The 14,029-nt window shown below is 48.7% G+C and overlaps 1 protein-coding gene across 4 annotated transcripts in view; it reads left to right on the forward strand.

Annotated features, from left to right (window-relative positions):
* LOC106751209 (AF4/FMR2 family member 4-like) overlaps positions 1 to 14,029 on the forward strand; it is a 262,250-nt gene that overhangs the window by 144,566 nt on the left and 103,655 nt on the right. For all 4 annotated transcript variants that reach the window (XM_014632043.1, XM_014632044.1, XM_014632045.1 and 1 more), the window contains exons 3-4: positions 8,788 to 9,339; positions 13,356 to 13,415. In XM_014632043.1, coding sequence (XP_014487529.1) covers positions 8,788 to 9,339; positions 13,356 to 13,415 — 612 coding nt within the window. The remainder of the gene's footprint in view (positions 1 to 8,787; positions 9,340 to 13,355; positions 13,416 to 14,029) is intronic.

Here is a 14,029-nt window from a genome sequence, read left to right on the forward strand (position 1 = left end):
ATGTGGAATGTTTTTGAAGTCCGTCGGAAGCGGACCACCAAGGAGCTCTCTCTCTCTCCCTCTCTCTCGTCATTAGGTACTTTTGCGGCAGCCGCTTCGTTATCGAGTTATTGATCGAAATATCGGGTTATGATATTCGCCGGGAAAGGTTCGTTTGAATATTAAAAGGGAGAAAGTGTTGGAGGCAACGTATTGTAATTCAGAGAATCCGTTGAACTCCTCGTCAATGGAGGTGGTAAAAATGCGCACACCTAGTCGCACGATCGTGCGTTTCACAGATGATCAAACTCGACGGATGCGTGTCGCGGCGACATGATTGATCTTTCTTGTAGATACATGGAGGAAAGTAATTTGCTGGCAATTGCGGCAAATTTTACGCTGTCACAGCAAAATCCGCAAGAGCGCAATTATTTTTCTCCGTGTACCACGTAGGAATCGTATACAATTTGTTATTATTGGAGACTGGCGAATTAACAATTCAGTACTGAGGTATGCGGGTTTCGCGTTATACCAGTGTCTTAAATAAGAAAGCAGGAAATGTCACTAACGTGCGGAACCTAAATAGCTCAGTGGTAATAATGGTTGACTGGCAAAGCAGGAAAGCCGCAAGAGTTCGATCCCGATCGAGTTTGCATCGCTCTATGACGCTTTTCATCTCATATGACATTAAAAGTTGACAATAATCATTGCTGTGGGAATCGATACTGTCCCGGTGTTGGGAATCGATCATTTTTAACACTTTTGCAATACTGCACGGAGAAAGGTAATTTGCTGGCGCGGCAAATTCTACTCTGTCGCGGCAAAATCCATCAGTTACTATGCGGACAGCAAAACGATTGTTAAGAGTAATAATTGCTGTTCGCTGAATTATTTTGCTGAGTCTACAAATTATTTTGCCGCAAGGACAAATTAGTAAACGTGTGAACCCATTGTTTTGTTCTTGCAGCAAATTAACGCGTTTTAAGGATATCAAATATTTACTCAACAGAATATTTTTTCTATGCTTGCGATAAAACTGTTTCCGCTTTAGTTACGAATAATTCGCTCATTTGGTTATGTCAAGTAAATTTTATCGCAACGAATATGCAGTAGCAACGAGATGATTTCGCTACAGCAGTAAAATTATTTCTCCGCGTGAGAATTTGTACAGTTACGATACTGCCTTTCGAGTCTTCGTCCATTGCTATCATCTCGTCGGTATCAGTATTTCATTAATATCAAATTTTATTCGCATCTACGCTGAGAGAAAAATTTTTATTAATTTAACAAAATACCAACAAATGGCTTGCAGATATAGGATGAAAAAATGACCTCGTAGTGGGAGCAAATAATTCGTACTTTTAATTTGCCGCTCTAACAAACACTTCCGTATTGGAAATTATTATTGGTTATTGGCTTGGTAATAGTTTGTCAAAATATCAAATGATAAACTTACTAGTAACGGTAACTTTTCGATCTATCTCCCTAACAGACCTTTAAGTAGCAAAAGAGCTTCTGTCCCGGTGACTAATGAATTTTTCTCAATGTGGTACTCTTTAAAATAAAGAAAAAAAAAAGATAAGAAAAAGTCAGTACCTCACCAGAATTGTCTACTTGGCTAAGTAACGAGAAACTTTTTAATGTGCACGAATTACGTAATCGAGTCGGAGGTGCACCGACTCGGCCGTTGATCCTCGATTCTCTTCGTACGCCGGTCGCGAGCCACTGTGCACACTCCGCGGGAATGGGGAATCGAGCCGAGCGCGAGCAGAACAGCGAGGAGATCGCGTATTACCGGCGCGTAAGAAGCGAATAATCTCCGCGATCTGCGCGTGCAGCGCTCATACCAACGATCTGACGACGACGGCTCTCCACGGAATAGAGATTTCGGTCCTGCCGACCGGCTGCTGTCGGATAAACTGGCGGCGGAAGCGAGCCCTTCTTCGGTCGTCCGAACGGTCGACGGATACATCCACCGTCGCTGCCGTCGAGCGAAACACGTATATATCTTCCTCCGTCTGTGGCCGAGCGGATGGGGAATAGGGGGGAAGAGGAGGAAGGAGCTCGTACGTGCCGCGGCTCACGTAACCTCAAACGAGGAGAAAGAAAGAGAGAGAGAGAGAGAGAGAGGATCCACCTGCCTCGTCGAAATTATTGCGGCTTTTTCGTCGCTCCGGGCGAATTTGCACGGCTCGACCGCCGGTTCCGTCATCGGCGAGTAGTTACCTGCGAGAGGAGTGTACAATCTGCACGACGTTCTCACGGGCTGCCGCCTCGGTCGTTTACGTGAGACACAGGCCATGGAGGATGAGTAATTGCCGCTGTTGTGCCTCCCGCATTCGTGCCTGTGACCGATGTCGTCGGCGCTGTTTTTATTGAATTATCCGTCGACGCGCCGCGGACGATCGCAGTTTGTTGCCGGAGCGGGGAAATCGGTATCGATGGGCACTGCCGCTGCTGTTGAGAGATTGATTGTCGCGAGTTTTATTCATTGCCCCGCGCTACATTCATTCGTCCGTAAACGGACGTTTCGCGCGGTTTACGTATCAGCTTCAATTCCGAGATCGAGCGGCCGTAAAATCGCGTTTTTAATTCGCGAGTCTGTAATTCGTCGGAGGCGCATCACTCCGGCAAATTGCCGTTTCCCTTCCGAGACATTCCCCCCCCCCCCCNACGGCAGCGCGCGGTCACTCTATATAGGGTGTCCGATAATTTTGTCGAGGCTCGTGCAACTCGTAAAATGGGTGAATCCGAATTGAAGATTCATCTACCATTTTGCATAATTTTGTACAAATCGCTATAGTTAATGAAGAATTAACGACAGGTTCAAGGTTCAATATATCTGATGTCTGTCGTTAGATACAACAGCTGCCATATTGTCGTTTGTAGATTCCTGGCAAAAATGATTATATATTATTATATATTATCGTGTAAAATTGTATATAATTATATATAGTCGTATATAATTTATGTGTCAATTTTGTCTCTCTACGGCTACATGTATAATTATATACGTCCACACGAAATAAGATTACTGTTGAATGAAAAGCGGAAGAAATATTTTGATTGAATTGAGCCTTTACATCGCGGGCGGCCGCGTAAACATAAGCATTTATTCCAATTACATTCGTGTTTTTTTTTAATGTAGGACATATATAATTATATATGGACGTTGTATATAGACAAAATTCATATGTAATCATTTTTTCCATGGTTAGGCTGCTCCGAACAAAGGAGTTCTTCACTATTTTGCACGCAACGCGCAAATTTTCGAATTATTAATTAAAGAAGCCTCTATACACGGCCATTTGCAATCATTAATGACTCGAAATCTCACGTGGTTGTTTGCAAAATGGTCGAGGGCGACTTTTCCGCTCAGTTTAACCCATTCCGCTCGTACACAAGCGGTACTCCATGAATTACCGGACACCCTGTGTATACATACGTTTCTTCGGCAAAAACCGCAGAAAATGACATTCTGCTCCCCCGCGAACGGTTCGCTGACCCCTCCTACCCTTCTTCTTTTCCCTCCTTTTTTTTCGACTCGCGATGTGTACCGCGCCGTTATATTTATGTGGACGTGTGCGTGTCGTAAAAGGGAGAAGGCGGGTATAGCGGAGGCGAGAAAGGTCGTTTGAATCCCCCTCTTCATCCCCCTCCCCATCACTCTCCTTTCGCGAATCGCGACCCCGACGTTGTTTTTGCCCCGAACCTGGGGCGCGCGATATCAAAGGCAAACACGGGCGCGCTTCGAGAAAGAGCCTTCCGAAAATTTCACGAGGCTCCTTTTTTTTCCGATCGAGCTATTTTTAATCATCGCCCCCCAGTGCGCGCGTATTTTCCCACTTTGCACTGCCGAGCCCGTGGAACACTTTGAAACGAATATTCAAGTAACCTGAAAAGTTCCGAGAGAGAAAGGAAAGTTCCCTTAATTAATATCGTTTACGAAAAAAGTGAGCAACCGTCGAACATCCGGAAGTATGTAGGATCCCGCATCGTTGCGCTCCACAAACGTCCATTGTTCGACGGAAACTCTTTATCTCTCTCTCTCTCTCTCTTTCTCTCTGTGATACTTTTCACGATTACGTGGCGCTAGTGCAAGTAGCTCCGGGTATTGTCGAATTTCTTCGCGTGTAAGAAGCTTAACTCGAACGCGGACGTGTCCAGGTTTTACCGAGCCTCTCTTCTCTTTTCGCCGACCGGCTGCACCCCCGCGGGTCATTCATGCCGCAACAAAGCGCATTGTGTCGCAACGATCTTTAGCGGTGCACGCCGACGTCTCGGGCTTCGCGGCTGAATCGTATTCACGCCGGCGCTCGTGTATTCCGGGTGCGCGTAAAGAGTAACGAATCGTATACACGATCGATGCACGCGCACGCGTTACGTATAGAGGAAGTGCGAGTAATATGGAACAGGCTTTCCTACTTTTCTTTAAGATAACTCGGGAGCTATTCAAGATAACTGTACTCGCTGAATTGTAATGCCAAGTGTTCGTTTTAACACGTTTCTAACAAATTTCACTTATCTGTGGTAAGTTTAACGTCACATCGATAGGATTTCCGAGGGAAGATTTTGGAAGGATAACGTGGGACAGAACGGAGTACCTCGTTAATCTTGCAGAAAAATAATTTTTCTCGTATTTTGTTGCATTTTAATGACCGACTAGTTAATGATTATATATTTATTTTATTATTTATTATAAATTTATATTTTTATACTTTCCGTTATAATATGATTATAATGTCATATAAATGTACGTAACATCGTATTAATTTCATTCCATTGTTTAGTTAAACGTCTTTTAACGACGTCACCTATATGCTTCTTTGGTATTCTAAAAGAAGGAAACAATAGGATGTACAATATACGATACTCATAAAAAGTGACGGGTGACATGGACTATTCCGTATTACTCGCCGCATTACCAGCAGCTAATAATTCTACTGCTTTCCGCTGGATTGCGACATTTAACTCGATTTTTCATTTTCTAGTTAACTTGCGATTTAAGCTTAATCCAATGATAACGTAAAAATTATATTTCTTTAATCACGGGTTAATCATTAAATTTTAAAAATCACCATTACACAAAACCATCAGTTTCATGATTAATCACGAATAGAAAAACACAATTTTTGCATCATCAACGTTGTTAATTTCAGATCAGAAATTAACCAGACAATCCAAAACCGGGCTTTAATAGTTTAGAGATATCGCTATTACTCGCACATTCCATATATATTATATATACCCCCACTTCTTCTATAATTCTACAAAAAACGATTCTACGAATTAGATAGACGAAGTAATCCTGCGAAGAGTGCGTTATCCTGCGACCGTCGCGTCTATCGCGATTGAATCCAAAGCTTTACTCATCGGTTCGATTGAAATTTCCGACTGTCAGTTAGAATCGGTTTTTATCCCCTCTTCTCTTCGCCTCCGGATCGCGGGTCGCCGGTGAAATCCGAATTTACAGCACGGGCGCGAAGATGGAGAGAGGCGCCCTCATAACGTGCGACGAAACGGCCGCGGAGCGCAATTTTCGCCCGCTCGAAACGTTCATACATGGTACGTACGCAACGAATTTCGAACGTGCGCTCGATCGTGTGTGTGTCAGTTAAGTGGATCAAAAGCTCGATTGGACGTCCCGAGCCGAACCGCGACGCGACGCGAGGATCGCGCGAATTGCTTTCATCCATTCGCGTCGCGAGTTCGCGCCGCGGCTCATAAATACCGGCCGCGCGTGCAACGGCCCGTGTTTTCGCGCGCGGATACCGTAACCGTCGATATTTGCCCGTGTTCTCATCGCGATGCACCCACTGGTGGTTTACGCGCCGGCCCTTGGTAGGCCGTGTTGCTGCACCCCCTACGGGAGGGGGGGAGGATGCTGTTCGTATTTGTACGCAAGCAGGACGCGAAGTTACCTCGCAGAATCGCTAAATCCACTTTCTTCCCCCGACTTCCACCTGCGCGCGAGGCACCCTCTGACGGATTTAGGGTGTCTCACCAGGCGTGAAAAAGCCCCGAGATGCGATACCGGGCAGGTATCTCGCCTCGAGCGAAGGATATAAATATTTGCGTGGTTATCGCGACTTCCCCCTCCGGCGAAACTCTCTTATGTATCGCCTTCTCGCGATCCTCCGTTAATTTTTATTCTCCATTAATTTGCTCCCCGTCGTAAAGTTCATCAGCTTGCTCTGAAGAGGGAAGATCCTCCGCCGGAGAGCCGTTTAGCGCGTACTCCGTTTGTTCGGTTTCGCCGAGAGAGAGAGAGAGAGAAAAGGAGAAGGTTTATCGATTTCCCCTCGCGGCGGCTGGAGCATTTTCATCGCCGCGGCGGTATCATCTTTCGCAATATGGCGGTTGCGTTACCGCGCTATAATTACTGCGTTTTACGACGCTTTCGCCGATAGACACCGCCCCGCGCGCTCTTTACGAGTGGTACGCGTTGTATAGTACGCACAGCGTACGCTGTCGGGTGGCACACGTGGAGCACCACTCGACGACGGCGGCGGCGGCTTTGGCGAGGGGATGGCGGGGGTAGTTGGCTGGCTGGAGGCGGAGAAGCCGGACGAGGTTGAGCGAGGTCAGGGCGGATGAGAAGTCCCTGACCTGGTCACCTACGCGTCTCTCTCTCTCTCTCTCTCACTTTCGTATCTTGTCGCTCGCTCGCTCGCTTTCGCGTTTACATTACCGCAGACTTTGTAGGAGCAGCGGGACTTGCGGAGCTTAATTAGCGAGACACGTCGATGTGTTCTGTCGCGTCTATGGGAGCAGAAGATTCACCCTCGAGTACACGGTGATTCGGGAGGAAAGGTCAATGTTTCGGCGGATAACGGTACCGAGAGGAAGAGAGAGAGAGAGAACGCGCGTCTACGTAAAAGTCTCGGTAATTTTTGTAGCGATTCTCCCTATTATCTAAATTACACGAGAAGAGTACGATTTTCGTCCGGTTTCCGCCTGTCATATCTCCCGATTATTTCACGGCAACACAGCTGCACACTCGTCGAGCCTCCGCGTGCAGTCAGTGTTTCGTCACGAGTCTCGTTATTTCGTCCGCGTGACGCGAACGAGAGGCATTACGGCGCGCGTTATTTAACGGACTCTCGTGGAACGTCGGCGACGGTGGCGGCGATCTCTCCTCGTGGTGGCTCTCTCTAATCAGCACTAACAATCGCTCTCGACGAGATCCCATTGTCGACCCCGTCCGTTGTCGGTGGCATTACTCGCGTTTCTAAGCACGCTGGGGAATCCGACGTTCCTCCTCCTCGTCGTCGACGATGACGAACCTCAGCAGCAGTCGGCGCGCGATTTTCGAAATTCCGGGCGCCGTTCATTAGAGGACGATCGGCGGGAAAAAGTCTTCCGGCGCTAACAAGCGGACGTGATTTATAGCGGCGCTCATTAATCACGTTAAGTTCCCTCGCTGGCGGCCGACCTCCTTATTAAACCGCGATTCGATCTCATTGTCCTTAACGGACAAAGGCGAGACGCGCGCGCCTGCCAGCAGCCGAGGCGAGCGAGCGGGAGAACAGCGCTTGTATTATTGCGCGAGCACAACAAGGTGATTCATATTAGCGCGGCCGCGCGCACGCTACACGCTAAATTTCCACTCGAACACTGTCGTAAACCACGGCAGTCGCCTCTCCTCGGCGCATTAATTTTTGCTAATTGCTCGTGCAATCAGCGCGCGGGAACAACACGCGTGTGTGCGAGCGCGTTCTCTCCGCGATTCTATCGGCCGCGGTTGCGCTCGATCGTCGCGTCGCTACGGGTCTCTCGCTGATCTTTCTTTGATAAGTGACAGTACCGAGAACTCTCTCTCTCTCTTTCTCTCTCGGAGCGCTACCGTGACATGATTGATTCGTTATGTACGTCGCTACCCTTACATTATCCCCCGCGCCGACTCGACATCGTGTTCCACTTAGCCGGGACCGTTTAGGTGTGCCGTCATCGCGATTTCCCGGCGACGCAGCGAGCCTCTCCCCGGCGGAAAGTTTAAGCGGCAATTAACGCGCGAGATTCGTCGAGCTGTGATCGATAATTCCCGGCGTGACGAAAAATCGCGGTAATTGGCGCGCGACTCCGTCCCCGAGAAGAACCCGAGTTGAAATTTAAGTTCTACGTTTTAGCTCACGTCTACTTAATTCTACGTTAAGTCTTCAAGTAGAGAAAACCGAGGTAACTTCCCATTTTTTGTAACATCAAAGGAGCACTGATAGTGCTCCTTTCATGCTACAAAGGGAATTTATATTCCCCGAGGGGAAATTTTAAATTCTGCATTAAGTCCTCAAGTGGAGTAAACGGGAAGAACTTTCCATTTGTAACAACCAAGGGGGCACGATTGAAAATCTTTGAAGAACCTTGAAGATCTGCGGAGGTTTTTTTTTCATGTAAAACTAAATAGACTTCATGTAGAACTGAAATATCGACTCGAGAAACGGCCGGGAGGACCCGATCGCACGTAGCTAGTTGAGAGATCTCCGCGGGCTTTGCGTACGGGAAAATCGAGGAAAATTTCTCTGCATTGAGGAAAAATTATCATTATTTCCGACCTCAACTACCTTTTTTATGGTTTTAACTATAAAATAGTAATAATAACATGCATATAAGTTCATTATCATTGACACTACAAGAACAATTATTCGGAAAATAGCTCCCCCGACTATAATTTCTCCATTATGACGATTATACACTTACAATACTTACAAATAGCAAATATTTTCCTCTCGGTATGCGGGGTGAGGGGATTGGGATGACGCGCTTTCTCATCAACGAACGTCGATCCTCATCTCGTTGTTCGCTTTGCAGGTGAACTCCGATAATCAGGATCGCACCACGCATGAGATCCAGTTGAAGCTGGGTAACTACTCGCTGGTGAGGCACCTGCTGGACGACCCGAAGCGCCTCATCGGCATCGATGGCATCCCGCCGAGTCCGGCGCCCATCACCCCGTCCTCGCCTAATCCTTCCGCGTACAAGAGCGGCTCCAGCTCCAGGAGTTCGCCGGCTCCGCAGGAGTTCAAGAAGCCTGGTGGACTCAGAGCGAACATCTCGTCTTCCACCACCTCCGGCGCCAGCATCCCCGGCGCCTCCGGCAACAGCGCCTCCGGTGCCAGCACCTCCAGCCATCAGCGAAGCGGTTTCGTCAAACCCGCCGACGGTAAGCTGCCCCATGTCTCTAGGGGCTGCTACCCTAGTCACGCGGTCAAGCACGCCGGCAACAGCGGCAACGATCATCGCAACCATGGCTTGCCCCCGGCCAAGGCCGGCCCACCTTCGCACAGCTCGTCGTCGGTGATCGCGGCCGGCAGCCGCATTCACACGTTCGGCGAACGACTGCCCAGGTTACCTCTCGATAACGTGAGTATCGATTTTCGTATCTCCTCCTCCGGTTATGCCACGGTCGGTCTCGGGGGTCGTTTCGGCCACGACGGTTTGCATGCGCGTCCGACGCCCCGTCGAGAGCGAACGATAATGGCTTTTCGGGTTGGCTAACGGGTTGATCGCTTCGTTTCACGGAGGATTGTTTGCACGGAGCGTCCTCGGAAGTCGCGTGTTTCCGGTATCAAGGACGAAGAGGGGCCGGGGGGAGGGGGGGCTGAAGAACGACGACGGTATTGACAGAGCGAGAGCGGTATTAGCGGTCAGCGTGGAGGAAGCGTGTGATTCCTGGCGGTGGGTGGTATCCCGCACGCGCGCGGGGATCAATCCGGAATCTCGCAAGCGTGTTTGAGTGACGGTCGAAGTGATCGTTGACGCAGCGATTTCTTCAAGGAGCCACGTACATCCGAGCGGCTCGAAAAGCGCCCCTGTGTTTGAGTTTTTCCACCGAGCGCATGTCGGCTTCGTGAAGATAGATGCCCTTTTGATCGGTGATTTTTCGATACTTTTATTCACATATTACACGAAGCACGTTGCAAAGAGTTAATTATGCAACGCTGTTGTTTTCACAAAGTCAACAGCGGAAGAGTTCAGATTCATCGGTCGTTTCTCGAGCCGCTCGGGTGTATGTAGCTCCTTAATTGACACATTCGACACCGAAAGAACGAAGTTCCGAGAGCATCGCTTTGAATGACATTTCAATTCCTTCTTTCTTTTTTTTTTTTTTTTTCCTAACAACTCTCCGTGCAGCACTTGCTACTCCGTACGACACCGTGTCGCCTGGCATATAAACTTGTACTTCAGAAAATAAGGGCCAATGTGTCAATCTATGGAAACTTCAGTTGTAGAAATCGGTTTTTCGCTTAATGCACTATCGATACCGCGGTACTAATGGTCCGCTTCAACAAACGCGCGAGCCGCGACGACGACGACGTCGCAACGGCGCCCGGACTCGCGAAGTCTCAAACTATTTTAACGTCTCTCGTCGGAGTTGCGATTATTTGTCGCGTAAGAAGATTAAGAGCGAAGTTTCCGTCGGCGCTATTGTCGCGCTTACTAAACGACGACGCTGTCGAAATTAACAAGTTGCCGGAATCATTACGCCGCCGCTAATCTTCCCGCGTGTTCTTAATTATTCTTTGCACACTGGCTGCGTGTCATTGACGCGTTTCGATGGCGCGCGAGGTGCGTTGAAACCGACCGAGTGGAACATCTCGGCGTCACTGCTCCAAGTCGAGTAAGATCGAGTGATCTCGGCTGTTTTCAACCGGAGAGTAAATAAATAAACGCGAATGACTCGCGCGAGCAGTTTATTACGCGTACACCGGCGATCTCTCATCCTGGCAGAATTTCCGGAAAAATCGATGATACTCGGTATTATTGCTCTCGGTTACCGCATCGGGATTCCCGATCATCAGTCACTCCTCGATATCTCGTGCGCGGCCCTTCCGCGTCCGAGCGGGCGAATCACGCCGCTTCTTCCGGCCGCAAATCGCGGGGGAAGGATCAAGCAACCGTGGCATTAATCTCTCACCGTAGGAGCCGTAATAAAGAGGTTATTATTATCATCCCTCCCTTCTCCCTCGCTCTATCCACCTACCCGCCCTCCTTCCTTCCTTCCTTCCTTCCTTCCTTCCTCGTCGACTCTGAACTTCCACTCGGGATCATCCGGCGGGTATCAAACGAAACCAGTTGGCTCGACAGGCTCGTTGACAGAGAACGAATTGCTTTTCAATGGAAATCCAGCTGCGGGCGGGGGTCGGTCCAGGTCGGGGAACGAGAGAGACGGAGGGAGGAGGGAAGTTTCGAGACGGGTGCTATTATGCGATGGGGGCCTCCTCGAGGTGCAAATTTCATTGAGATTGACTATCGATCGTGTCTCCTTCTTCTTCCCCCCGCCCCCTTTTTGTCGGTCACACGTTACCCATCGGGGAGACGATCGGAGTGCCTCACTCTCTTTCTCTTCGGATGTACTTATACAATTAGAGCCGGCCCGGTCTGAGTGCGTTTCGCTTCCCTTCTCTCTTCCGCATTCTCCCGGAAAATTGATTCCCGTTTGTCCTTTCGCTACTCCTCCTTCTCTTCTCCCCTTATCTCAGTGCGACGTATTTCTTTATCTCTTTCTTTTTCTTTCTCTCTTTCTCGACAATGGCTGGCGAATCGTTCGCCTTGCCGAGTCATTCGTCCTCATCCGCGAAATTAGTTTGGATTACGCGCGAAGAGGGAAAGGCGGTTAACAACGACGACGTGAGATAAGCTCGCAAGCTGTTGCGCTAAGCATCGTCGGACGTTGCGCGCTATTAATGGGAGCGATCTTCCCAGTCTTTCTTACGTCACCTTTCCTCTACACCGAGAAGAAAAGGCAATTGAATCGACAAATCGGCGGTCAGCCTCATTAAAAGAAATATTGCGTCTATTGAACAAATTACATTCGGCGCAATACTATGTTGCGTTGATATACACAGTAAAAAGTTTTGTGTTAATTTAACACAAGGTGAATATGTTGAAAAGTAACGAGTGTTATGTTAAAAATTAATATCTATATGTTAATCGATATTCAAATATAAAATGTGTTATTTTAACTTTTACATATGTTGAATATCAACTCAACACAATATTGAGGTTAACGTAAATACAATATGTTAAATTAACACAATGGTATGTTAAAAATTTAACACAAATTTTTTACAAGGACAAATTTTAGCACAGATGCAAAATATTTGTTACTGTACAGTTGCTAACTAAGTCACAGTCGTTGAATTTATTAATAATAATTTATTAATAATTCATTACGGCTATAATATATAATTTGTTCAGTGGACTGAACGTCGTGCTTGAGCAAATTTTGCTCGATAAGCAAAATCTCGTTGATCTCACTTTTTCTCTCAGCACAGTTTTCCCGATTTTCCATCGCCCTCTCTCGTCTCGTCTTTCCCCCCTTCGATTACATTTCTTCAGAGCACTTTGTAATTTCACTATAGTCATAAATATGTTAAAAAAAGAAAAAGGAGCAAAATTTGTTTCCACATCGCCTCTTTGTAGGTAAATTTAAAGATTGCACGAAAGGTTGGAATGGCGAAACCGTGTTACGCGCTCGCGATGGGTTAATCCGCAAGCAGAATCCGAGAGAGAGCGAGATTTATCAATCGACAATAATTCAAACGTAACGCGGTCGTATATTTCCCATTTATCGCCTCTCGTTGCCGCTTGCAGGTGTGATAACACAAAGTATATACCCACCTCTTCCTTCGCCTCCTTTCTCCCTCACTTCCTCCCTCTCTCGCCTCTCTGCCTCCTTCTCTTTCTCTCCTCCGGTCTTCCCGTTTTCCCTTCCCTTTCCGTGATTATCCAGTCTCGTCTCCCTCCGTTTTTCGCCCTCCGCTCCTCTCGACGCCGTCCTCCGGCTGAAAGTTACTAGACACCCCCCTTCCCCCTACTCTCTCATCCGGCGTAGTTCAGCCGTCCCACGCATTCGCTATTGTTCTCGCGTTTTCTTTCTGGGAATGACTATTCGCCGTTATCCGTAATACCTCCCTTTAGGACGTGTCTCTCCGCTCGTCTCACCACCTTCCCTCCGCGCCCTTTTCAACGTCTCTCCCTGGCCTGCGGCGGTGTTGATTAATGATCGCTCGAGGAGCGGCGATAAATCGCGAAGAAACGCCGCGACAAGGGCGCTCCTTCGGATTCGCGTCCGTTCGTGTAAATTGGATCCCGAACACGGATCGTACGCGCGAGAGATGTTTTTCACTTGCCGGCGGCGCGAGCGAGCGCGAAGGGATTAGTTCGATTTATCGAGAAGGTGAATCCCGTTTAACGTAACGATGCTTTAGTAATCCGGATTTGAGCGGTGCCGCCCTTTCCCCGTGTAAATTGTATTCGCCGTGAAATTTGCATTCATTGCCGCTAAGCTTCTTTACCGCATCCACGTGTTACACGGCGATATCGCGCGCGGAAGCGTCGACAAATAATACGGGTGCCTCTTCTTTCTGTTCCAGGCGTCCAATTCGCGGTACGAGCCAGTCGAGAATTCGACGGACGTGGAGAATATACTAAAGGTCAGTACCTCCCCGCCAATGCCGGCCCCCTCGCGTGCGAATAATTATCGCAACTAAGGCCGGTAAACACCACCGGCGCGTATAATTAGGATGCCTGCGTTCCCGACGCGCGCGCGCGCAATGTGCGAGAGAAAGAGAGAGAGACGCATCGGAAAAATCGCCTCTCGCTCGTCCGAAGGCGCGCGCGAGAGAACACCTGAGCCTCGGCGCGCCGCGGATAAACGGCGGATCGGACGCCGCGAGACACGTGAAAGATCGTCGTCGTGACGAGAGCGGCGTTCCCGGGAGCTCCATGCTCGATCAATAAGTCAATCTTCTCGCGGCGATACAACGCTATCGCTCGCATCGAATCGATTTACCATTCTTCGTTCACCTCCGGCGTGTCCGATCTGCGACGGCGATATTACGTCACGCCTTCGAGTTAAGCGGCGGTGGTGGTGGTCTCGATTTCCCCGTTAATCGACTGACGGGGGGCGGGAGGGGGGGAGGTGGGATACGTGCGCGGACGGACGAGCCGTCGCGCGGCGATTTTCGGGAACGAAGATAGATTTTGTTTACGACGGCCGAATTTGCTACCACCCGGAGAGATAAATTGAGTTTACCTCCCCCCCCCC

Source organism: Dinoponera quadriceps, unplaced genomic scaffold (genome assembly GCF_001313825.1).
Source record: "Dinoponera quadriceps isolate SergipeBrazil2010 unplaced genomic scaffold, ASM131382v1 scaffold8544, whole genome shotgun sequence".
NCBI classification, from domain to species: domain Eukaryota; kingdom Metazoa; phylum Arthropoda; class Insecta; order Hymenoptera; family Formicidae; genus Dinoponera; species Dinoponera quadriceps.